Below are 10,835 nucleotides of genomic sequence, written 5' to 3' on the forward strand. Positions count from 1 at the left end.
TTTTAGTTATTGTATTGTTAGGATTTAAATGGCGAATAATGTAGAGATTGTAGAGTAAGCATGAAACTGGAACAATATTTTTTATCTATGGTTATTGTTAGGTAATTTGTGGAATAAAATAATTTTAATTAATTATTTGATAGCAGTTTAAATTAAAATTTCATTTTATTAAATGTGGTCCATAAGTCGGAACGTTAGAAACTCAGATAAGTTCTTCGATTCCAAAGTAGATTCTTAAAAAATAAACTTGAGTACATTTTCAAGTTGCCAACAAGGCTGAGGTTTTAATCCCTTAAAGTTTGGACGTCGCTGCGGACTTCGGTGGTTTCCTAAGAACACGGCTAGTGAATCGCAACAAAGTTTCTATGTTACTTCACGTGACTTCCGAATTCTTCCACATTGATTTCCGGATTCTTTCAGTCGTATACCTAGAATTCTTTGGACTCCGAGTTTCGAAGATAGACTCGTAAGCCGGTTATAGATGAGACTTTAAAACAATGAAATACGTTTCGCACATAAATAAATAGTTTAAGAATAATTCATGTTATTTAAGGTACGTTATTTGTATGTAGTTAGAAAGAGAATATAATCACTACGTTTTATGTAGCTATTTCATGACGGCGTGGCGTGTTTATGGTCAAGATTTAAAAATAGAATATTACCACTGGCTGGTGAGCACCAAAATAAAACTTCTACAATCTTTGGTAATTGTATCAAACCTTTGTGATCGTTATAAAAATCTGGGTTCTTTAAAAGGTTATAAAGAGAATATATTCTAGCAATTTATGCATGAACGTTGCATATTTATTCGTGTTATAAAACAACTCCTGCGAGTATGGCTTTACTATTTAACCTCCCGCCGCTTTTTAGTTTTATGTACATAATTTAATAAGCCTGAAATGGTGAGTTATAAAATGTTCTCGTACATAAAGTAGGGACTAAGCGAAGTGAGTTGTGTTACTTGAAAGGGGCTTGTGTTATTGCATGTTGCTGGCTAAAAAATCTCGCCGAGTCGCTGCGCCTACTGATCTTTTAATCTCTTAATTACATGAGAGCTGGATACGCGAGGATTTCACCGAAATAACCATGCAAAATGGACGGCCCACGCCCGCCGCTTACCCCCAGAATATGAATTATTCTTTCGTGATTCACAGCCACGGACGCATATTTACATTTTATATGAGTCTGCGTGCCCGTTTTACAGTGCTCGCGTTTTGTTGCGCGCCGTTCGGTGGATTTTTTCGTATGCAAAAATTGTTTTGTTCTTTTCCGACGTTGATGGGTTGGTAGTTTGAAGTGCGTGGGAGTGTGTGCGGTGCTGGCGTTTTTAGAATCCAAGCTTACGAGTAAATACTTATGTTAGCTTCGTACTTAAAAGGATTCTTTTATAAGGCTTTTAATAAAATTATCTTGATTCGACATTGCTAATGAAACCCAGACAGTATTTTTCTCCGTTTGCTATGAAAACATTTAATTTAAGTATAAAAAATATGATGTCGGTTAAAAAAAGATAATTTTATTATGTTATCTACTTACATAAATATTATGCTTCAGGACTTGAAGGTTCAGTTGTCTAAGTTTTGAGGTATATAAAAAATACTTTTTAAATGAATGCCAACTGGTATAAAAAATATAAAATAACTGGCAGTATGTAACGTTAATTCCATTTTTAAATTTCGCACTATTTTATAAAAAAATAAAATGCAGCATGGGCCATTGCGCTGTAATTTATTAAAAAGTTTTTAACCTCTTTTATTTTTTATTGGAGTTGGAATTGTTGTCCATAGACTTGACACCGTTTGCACGCGCAAAAAACGTTACTAACGTGAGTTTAATTTTGTTTTTTTTTTTACCTATCAATGGTAACAGAATATTGGTAAAAAATTTACTATTTTATTTCAATAGAACTAACAAACAATGAAAAATGATCTATTTCCAACATACTATCACAACTGCGTTGTATAATGTACTGTATTATTAATTAATTTGAAATCAATTACTTTTATGACACAGCAGTTTTATTGTAATTAACACAAAACTTAAAATTAAATAAATATTACAACACAATGTTTAGAATATCCGTAAGTTTTAAAAATGAAATTTCTTACTATAGCATTGCAAATAAATTAATACAAGTTCGCGTGTAATTATTATTCATTTTTGAAAGTTAGGTTTCCTTTAAATTCTGAATTCACTATACATATAAATTTGAGGCAAGCGTCTGTAAATCAATTTGCTATTAATTTATGTGGTTCAACATCCGAATCGTTGTAATTAATGTGTTTTGATTCTACTGCAGTTCATAATAGCGTCAGTTTTATTCAGACTTGGTTAAGTTTTATTTAAAAGTTTATTGTACACTAAATACAAAAATGTCTACATATGGTGTAAATAATTTAAACATGGGTGGTACAAATGGCGGTCTTATTATTCGTGGCGATCTCAACCAGACAATCATTACGCTAAGATAGGTCTTGGATTTTTGGGTAAGTTCCTTATTTACGGCTAAATATTTTGATAATATACGTGTTCAAAGTACAGAACTCAATCTTGTTTGTTTTAAAGGTGCTATTCTAAAGGTCGATGAAGAAATATCATTTGCGAATAAATTTCGAAGGTATTTAATCTGTGGCTGAAGAATGACAGAAACTACACCGACAGAAATGCGATGCAAAAGTCACTTACATAATGCTAAGTATGTATGTTTCCTCATGAAGTTTTCTTTCACTTTTAAAGCAAGCAATAACTCCCGAAGAATAGTCACATAACTTTAGCAAAGTCAGAGGTGTGCCCTTGGGCTTTGAACCTGTAGACATTCGTCTCGGCAGACCGTTCCACTCTTAATCCTAACAAGAAACATATACATCGGTCCACCACCAACTGCAGACTGTACCGGCGATTTGTCGCTTCAACCATGCTTGAACTGCACCTTAACTCTTTCGGGACCCAACTGCAAAGTGTTGACAATATATGGTTTTATGTGAAATCCATCGCTGAAGAGTTTCGGCCCGTTTCCTAGTTTATCGTTCCGCATCCTGCTTACCGACTTTACGATCGTCGAACGCTAGTCCGCAGTAAAATTTCAATATCCGCCAAAATATGGCATTTCATTTGGGCTGCTTTACCGAAATACCCAAATGGCACATAAAATTGTAATGGCTTTCGGTTTTAATCATTTAGTTAAAAGGAAGATTGGTTGTATACCGAAATTGCGTAAGCAGTTAGATTATTCCAGTTTTGTGTTTGAGGTTCGATGATAAACGTAGAGATTTAAGACATACCTTAAATAATAATCGTTGATATAAATAGGTCTTTATTTTGCTACACATATAGTATTTTTTGCATGGAATAATTTTCATTACTAGATGACGCTCATGCCCGTCAGTGGAATGGTAGGTCTGAATAAAAACATATACAATATTATTAATTGCGTAATTAAACTCAGCAAACTGTAATCTAGCTTTCAAATAAAGAACTCACGATTTCCAGTAGGCCGACGCTTAGCAAAAATGGAATAAAATATTTTGTTCTCGAAACAATTTTGAATAAAATATAGCGAAAATGCTGAGGAGTATTAGCGAGCCCTCTTTGGGAACTGTTGGGACGGAGTAAGAATTATAAATTAATTATCGTTTGTAGCAACTGTTATTTAGATTTTAGACGTTGCTATGCTGGTATTTGGTAAAGAGTTGTTATGTCATGTAACTATAAAATGGGCCAAAAGGCTTTTTCGGGTATATTTGCTATTTGGGATTTTAATTTGCAGAGTGCATGAAATTTTTAGAGATAGGATCGTAAAAGCACTTAAGGTTTTCATTTTATGGCGAAAGTGCACACTGATATTTCATTCTGGAAAAACATTTACATGCGGACGGAGTCGCAAACAAAAATCTCTAATAAATAATGCCATATAACACGTTTTAGGAACTGTAAATAAGAACCAAAAGAAATAGTTTGATTTTGATTATTTTCCAAGGTAATGAACTGGTTAGATTTTGTCGACTAAAAGTATTTTTTATTTGAGAATAAGACGAGGTAATTATTCATAATGCCATTCTATTTTGCCGTCGACCCTTTTAAATGTCAGGAAAATCTTTTACAAAATGCTGCGTTCGGAATAATAATTTATGTGGCCTTTGTTTATCGCCTCTTTAGTTAAGTGTCTGTAGTAGTCTTGAGTTCGATTCTCGACTTGAGCAACACTTATTTTGAGATTTACTGTAATCGTCATTGAATTAATGATGAAAACTACTACCTTGAGATCGATTGTAATGTTAGACTATTTTGTATGATCTTTTGTACCAATTTCGGTAGATAATCTTAAAATGAAACATTTTAGAGCCACTGTAGGTCGGTTTGGAAATCTTTAAGGAAGGGCTATGTTCGACAGCTGGTGATGATGGTGATGATGATGATGATTATTGACGCCGACGTCGCTTGTACTTTGCGGCAGATATGAACAATGCGCGACAGGCTTGGAGATAAAAGCCATCTCATATACTTTTAAAACTAAGCTATTCTTTCAGGACCTTGGCAACAACTGCAACCAGTCATGCAGGAAGCCGCCATTACCTGCCCAAGTTAAAACAAGATCAATTACGAGGTAGATTTCTGTGGGAAGGACGCATCGGAAGAATTACAAGGATTGTGTTATTGACGCCTTGGAATGTGTGGTTTCAGGTAAGGAATGAAACAAACAGGAGTCCTGAGTTCTAAGTCAGGTTTTAGTCATATTTGGCTACATTGTAAACAGTAATACCATCTTCGTTTCGTCAGTCGACCATGTTAGAAGATAAGGTTCTCGTAAAGTCAGTGAAAGTAATATTATGAAATTATTTTATCTTTATCAGTCACAGTTTAAAACTTAATATAGACCTTATACATTATGGAATATGATTTTAAATCTCATCACTAACCTCTTGCCTCTTTCCTTTATAAAAACCTTTCTTCACCAGATCGCAGTTCTCCTGGCAGTCATTACCACGTTCGTGATCCACTTGCTCCTAGCATACTTCTTCGATAACAACACGTGGTCTAACTTCACCACGATCATTATCTTGGGAGAGCTGATATTCTTTGCCGATGTCTTTGTTCATTTGGTCCATATGTTTTGGCCTTTAGTCCGTCTCTATATGAGAGTACATCGGCGGAGTTTATTGTTACTTTTTTATGACGTCGTTTCCTGACACCTTTGGCTATTATATGTAAGAGATTTTCTATATTCTATATCATTAGCTAGTGTGATGCGGACGGTACGTGGGGCGCTGTCGCCGGCACTGTTGCGTGTTGCGCTACAATGTTACGTGTTGCGCTACAGTGTTACGTGTTGCGCTACAGTGTTGCGTGTTGCGCTACAGTGTTACGTGTTACGTTACAGTGTTGCGTGTTACGCGACTGTGTTGCGTGTTGCGCTACAGTGTTACGTGTTACGTTACAGGGTTACGTGTTGCGCTACAGTGTTGCGTTGCAGTGTTGCGTGTAGCGCTACAGTGTTGCGTGTCGTGCGTGTTGCCATTCACAAATATATACCATATTTATATACGTAATTGTTTTATTAACACTGTTGTATGTAGCTGTCTGAAGTCTATGTTAATTATAAGTCTTGACCTATTGAATATATTGTATGCTTTTATTTATGTTGACTGAATTTGCATATTATTTATCAAATATTGTGACAAATACTACTGAAAATAGTTCAAATCAATTTATAACCACTTAGTTATATTTGGGTTAGAATTGTCTGCCTCTTCATGTAATATCTAAATGGTTGATACCTATATAGTTGTCTTAAAGGAAATAAAGTCACCTATACTTTGACGGGTGCAAGGTAAATAGTTATATACAAATTCATAATTTTCTTTTTATTGCTTTATCGTATTAATTAAACAGGACTATTTCTATAAACTTATAAAATAAATTGTTAAGAGTATAAACAATAAACATATATCAAAAATTACAAAAATTTGGGCGAGAAATAAAAATAACACTCCTATCTTCTCCTGTAAACTGGCTATTTTGCAGATAGCCTTTTTTACTTTGCTCTCGTCGACCTATACAGTTTTTAAATAAATTATCAGTTTGTAGTTGCTTTCTATAAGCGGATATAACGCCTACCACATGGAGAGTAGCTTTTTCCTTCCTTTAATCACTTGTAAAATACAAAATAATCTGATTACATTCGTATGAAATATCTCAAATCACTTTCAGTTACATACAAAGAAAATCAATGTGAATGGTTGATGTTAGGAAGATGGCTAGCCATTGGACGCATTTACAGGTTCTTTACTTTCTTTGGAGATATTAAGGAACATGTAAGTATTATAATGTACTTATTAAATATAGTTACGTATTGCCTTTTCTAACTCCAATGTTGCGTCGCTTCGGCGCAATTAAATTGTTTAAGCGTATTGCAGAAAGAATCTTATCTTTTATTGTGTTAAAAAACAAAACGTTAAATATTTTTGATCTGGGCTAGAACCCATGATCTCCCAGTCTCTTAGTTAACATTGCTACTAGCTATGAATTATTCGGGAAGAATTATGCATATAGCAATATTGGAAGTATTTTAGCGTTCCTTATTTTTACAAATGCAAAGAATATTTTCATTTTCTTTTGTGGATCGTACTCTATTATAGATTTTAAACTCTAAAGGGTTCTTTGCTGACAGTACGGGGTAGCAGAAATTGTAAATTTGTTACAGGCTAAAGAAAACGCCGAAGCAAAATATTTATTTACTAGCTTTTGCTCGCGAGGACAAACATATTATAATGATGCGTGTACAAACAAACAGACAAAATGTCTAACAAGTATTGTTTTAGCTTCTCTTGCTCTAATAAAGACTCTTATTTAGCATTAGTTGCCTTTCTAGTATACAAGAGGTATACTCGCCATATTGCCGACGTATGTCGCGATAGAATCGGCCTGTGCCGTCATAATTGTAACGATTGGAGATATATCGTTAATCAATATTCCCTTCCACTCCACTTAACTGGGGCATTTTGTATGAAAGGAGAAATCTTCATATTCCCGTGAAGTGGTATTTTGATACAAGAATTAATAAATGCATATTTCACAGATGCGCACCTCTCGAAAAACCTTATATCTATTGGAACACATGTTGACAGTAATACTCATATTGCACGCATCCACTTGCCTTTGGTTTGCTCTTCATCAGTCTAAAAGTATACAATTTAGTCTTCTGTTGGACGGATCACCTGGAGAAGTAGCTTCTCGGAAGTTAAAGTTTAATAGGTAATGTACTGGAAATCTAATTTGCGGTCTTTAGTTATATCCGTAAACTAACCCAAGTTCATTTAGCTTAGTTCGCAAAGCTGGTATACATTCTTATATAGTTCTATGTGTAATTTCCTTAGCAAAGCAAGTAAAGTTAAACGAACTTAGCTTCTGGTCTCTAACCTGCGTTATGATGGCTATACACGGCAAATTCTGGAAAATAATAACTGGGAAATAACTAAACATTTGTCTCTAGATGACAAGGATATTACAATGCCCTGTTGTTATTTATAGGCATTTGTGACACCATCAGTCAAATAGCTCGTCTCGTAGAAAATAATCATCAGATTTTTATTGGTCTGTTTTACTTAGAATTGCCAAAACGAACCCATGGTATGTTTCTACAATATTATGGCGTTCACTAATCACTCAGGTTAATTTTAATAACCTTTCAACATTAATAAAATACGTTCATTAAAGCTTGCTTTAAAGCTTCCAATAATGTATTCCATGATAAGCTCCCAAAGCTCCCAAAAATATTACGCTGGTAAAGGTTCTCTTTATTCATAAAAACATATATGTTTAAAGGTATAATGCGTGATACCAGGATTACATAATAAAGAAGAATATAATTAATTTTTCATCTGCATTACCGTTAAAGTCTTCTCGCGACTAATATGAGATTAATTCATATTTGCTTGTATTAAAGAAAATGAACGGAAATATTTCTTATAATGAAGATTATTGGCAAAGAACTAATATTTAATTTAAATACATTTTGCATAAAGAGATATTATTACACATGTGAACTCTGGAGAGTGAAGGTTTGAAATTTTTTTTTTCGGTTAGCAGCGGCTTTGCTTTGATCCTGGCATTGCCGACATTCATTGGTGACAGTGGCAAGTTCCTACCAGGTGGTAGGGAGGAAATAAAAATAACTATATAGTCTAGTGAATTTTAGCTAGCTTTGATATCGGATCTATAGTATTTGGCGAAATATTAGTGTGATAGCAATCCTGCTAACTCCAAGTCGAAAAAATGGACAGGATGTTGTGTATATCTTATTATTTCTTTGCAGTTATAAGTCGTGCTGGTATTATTGCGCTTGCCGCCTATACAACGTTATATTTGGAGACGCTTTTCCGTTGGTTGGTATTATTTTTATTCAACAATAATTGTAGATTTGTATTATATTCCTTATTTTAACTTGTAAATTGTTGGGATGAATTCGACAATGAATAATGTCATTATGTTAATTTTGTTCACGGATAATGTAATAATTTTTTACTTGCATACATTTTACCTCAATGTTTGAAGATTTGCCTTAGTTTTTATTATCAGCCACCGTGAAGTCATCCATCTGAGAGATCTGAATCCGTGGTATATAATGTTATGTAATTGTAGTTTAATGTTACATTTACGTTCTTACATTTAAAATACAAGGTAAAATAAATTCAAAGGTTGCATTTCTACGTCCATTTTCAAATGTAGGTTACAAACAAAAGTGCAACTGGCCGTTGAAAAGTTTTTTTGTTCCCGATCCAACTTGAATATTTTACACCTGCCCTTGGGCCAGTTCTTTTATTCAGCCCAAAGCGCCTTCAGTTCTACCCAAAAGGCGCACGGTAAAACCGTTTGTAGCCAACTTTTACAAAATTCAAGTACGGGAATTTTACTTTGTTCACGGATTTCTTTGTACGTTTCGTAGTGTTCAGTCATCGGAGAGCAAAAAATGTGTATCGTAAATCCGATATATCCTTGAAATATAAAATGTTTGTCTATTTTTATCTAGAATTACCAGTTTTGAAAAGGCGTGTTTTAGTGTAAAGGATATTTTAACTAGGGCAGTTATGGGACATTGTGGTAGTTAACCTCACATTATTTAGAAGACGAGTGCAGGGAAATGTAGCTCTTGCTAATTAGTATGTCTAAGTACTTACTGTTCATTAGCAAAGACAGGGTATTTAGTTCTTAGTTACCATTAAGTGCTTATTATAAACAAGATTTTATATCACTGAACATATTATATCTAAAAAGGTGTTTTATGAATTCATTGACAAAGTTTAAAATTTACTAAAAAGAAAAATAATTTATCGAATGGTGTGTGATGCTATCAAATATGTACTTTTAAATAAATAATTATATAAATATATGTAAGATGTACTTTTAAATAAAAAGTGAATAATTTTGTGCTTCTAATTTTTTTCAGTATGACCTCGAGAAATGGTTGACGTCATTTCTCATGTTGTTTGGTTTCGTCTTCATGAGATATCGGTTCATTGGAGCTATTTCCTGGGAGTTGGTGTTGGAAAACAGTCGCAGAGCTCTTTTGTTGATCGGGTTAGATAGATTTATAAATCAATTTTTTTCGTAAGGTTCAGATATTTCAAAATAATATTCTATTATTTTAACACGAGAAAGTGACTTTATTGCACTACGAGTGATAGAAATGAAGTGTAATTTGATTATGTAAATGTTTCTTTCAAATCCTGAAAGCTTTACTTTCTTCCTGAATATTTTTATATTCAATTCTTATGCCAGTCAAAATATATCAAACGAAGGTATGGTACATGATATACTCAAGTTAATGGAAGCCTGAACATCCGATACACAGTAATTTGTTTCAATCCAGATTTAACTATAATCATCATCTTTAACTTCTTCAGTATCATCACATGGTGAACTATTTACGATTTCGAGGAGTTCAGCCTTGCTTACTGGATCAGGCAAAGAAGTACAAAGAGTTGTTGTGGGAGATGAAGGATGGTGTGCTAACGTCTAGACAGTTGCAAAAATTGCCACAGCCTTTGCAAATGGAGTTGATCTTTGATATCAACGTTGGATACTTCCATAGTTCATTGCTGTTTAGGGATACGGGTGAGTGTTATACAACCTTCTTAATGGTTTGAAATGATTCTTTATTGTGAAAGCGCAGGTACTTGAGACGTCACTAGTGGGCTTTGGAGTTATATGTCTGTGAATTTATTACATTTAAAGGGAGAAAATAAAGTTATACTGTATTAGAATTTATGCCCATTATGGGGATAGAATCGACTTCTAATCGAGAGGGTCGATTCCAGTAGCGTCTACATATATTATAGTATACTCAACAAATATTATAGATGAAGCATTCATGAGACAAATATCTCTACTCATGAAACATGAGATTTACCTCGCTGGACAGCAGATCTGGGAGTCAGGGGGGGAGTGGTCAAAAAATGGCATGATGTGCGTTAAGAGGGGCATCATTGAGATGTTGTCTGATGAAGATGATGAAAGCCCTATGATTGCTTTTAAAGAAAACACGGTTAGTATAGAACTCCGCACTCTGTAGAAAGAGATACTGTACTTGACAGTGACACATTTGGAAAGAGATAATCCATGTGTTACGCTTCGTAGAGCGTCGTTTCTGCCATAACACCTAAGTAAAGTTTTGTCGCTGATTTACCAATCGATTTCTGTATCTGAACGCCTATAATTTACAGCAGAATTTTCTATATAATTTATAATGAATCAGTCTGTAAAAGACCTAACTAGTAATTTATTAGTAGGTACAATGAGTAATTAGATATGTATGTTGGATACTAAATACTAGTCCATAT

The 10,835-nt window shown here is 34.0% G+C and overlaps 2 protein-coding genes across 2 annotated transcripts; both read left to right on the top strand.

The window, feature by feature from the left end:
• Positions 1–3,512: 3,512 nt before the first annotated feature.
• Positions 3,513–5,186, top strand: LOC119192971. The gene is made up of 3 exons (XM_037446690.1): positions 3,513–3,608; positions 4,527–4,680; positions 4,956–5,186. Exons 1-3 carry the CDS (start codon positions 3,562–3,564, stop codon positions 5,184–5,186), a joined length of 432 nt encoding a protein of 143 aa, XP_037302587.1. The 5' UTR covers positions 3,513–3,561.
• A 3-nt stretch (positions 5,187–5,189) lies between these two features.
• LOC119192972 lies at positions 5,190–10,426 on the top strand. The gene is made up of 7 exons (XM_037446691.1): positions 5,190–5,204; positions 6,208–6,311; positions 7,076–7,251; positions 8,312–8,381; positions 9,443–9,573; positions 9,900–10,110; positions 10,356–10,426. The coding sequence occupies exons 2-6, from the start codon at positions 6,240–6,242 to the stop codon at positions 9,913–9,915; spliced, it is 465 nt and encodes a 154-aa protein (XP_037302588.1). The 5' UTR covers positions 5,190–5,204; positions 6,208–6,239; the 3' UTR covers positions 9,916–10,110; positions 10,356–10,426.
• The last annotated feature ends 409 nt before the right edge of the window (positions 10,427–10,835 follow it).

Source organism: Manduca sexta, unplaced genomic scaffold, assembly GCF_014839805.1.
Source record: "Manduca sexta isolate Smith_Timp_Sample1 unplaced genomic scaffold, JHU_Msex_v1.0 HiC_scaffold_3455, whole genome shotgun sequence".
Lineage (NCBI taxonomy): Eukaryota > Metazoa > Arthropoda > Insecta > Lepidoptera > Sphingidae > Manduca > Manduca sexta.

What these genes read in the sequence shown, in the direction of transcription:
- LOC119192972 (XM_037446691.1), top strand. Translation starts at nt 6,240, where the DNA reads ATGTTAGGAAGATGGCTAGCCATTGGACGCATTTACAGGTTCTTTACT. An exon ending in TTGGAGATATTAAGGAACAT is followed by an intron (nt 6,312 to 7,075) that starts GTAAGTATTATA and finishes CATATTTCACAG; the next exon opens with ATGCGCACCTCTCGAAAAAC. An exon ending in TTGGAGACGCTTTTCCGTTG is followed by an intron (nt 8,382 to 9,442) that starts GTTGGTATTATT and finishes AATTTTTTTCAG; the next exon opens with TATGACCTCGAGAAATGGTT.
- LOC119192971 (XM_037446690.1), top strand. Translation starts at nt 3,562, where the DNA reads ATGCTGAGGAGTATTAGCGAGCCCTCTTTGGGAACTGTTGGGACGGA. An exon ending in TTGGGAACTGTTGGGACGGA is followed by an intron (nt 3,609 to 4,526) that starts GTAAGAATTATA and finishes CTATTCTTTCAG; the next exon opens with GACCTTGGCAACAACTGCAA. An exon ending in CTTGGAATGTGTGGTTTCAG is followed by an intron (nt 4,681 to 4,955) that starts GTAAGGAATGAA and finishes TTTCTTCACCAG; the next exon opens with ATCGCAGTTCTCCTGGCAGT.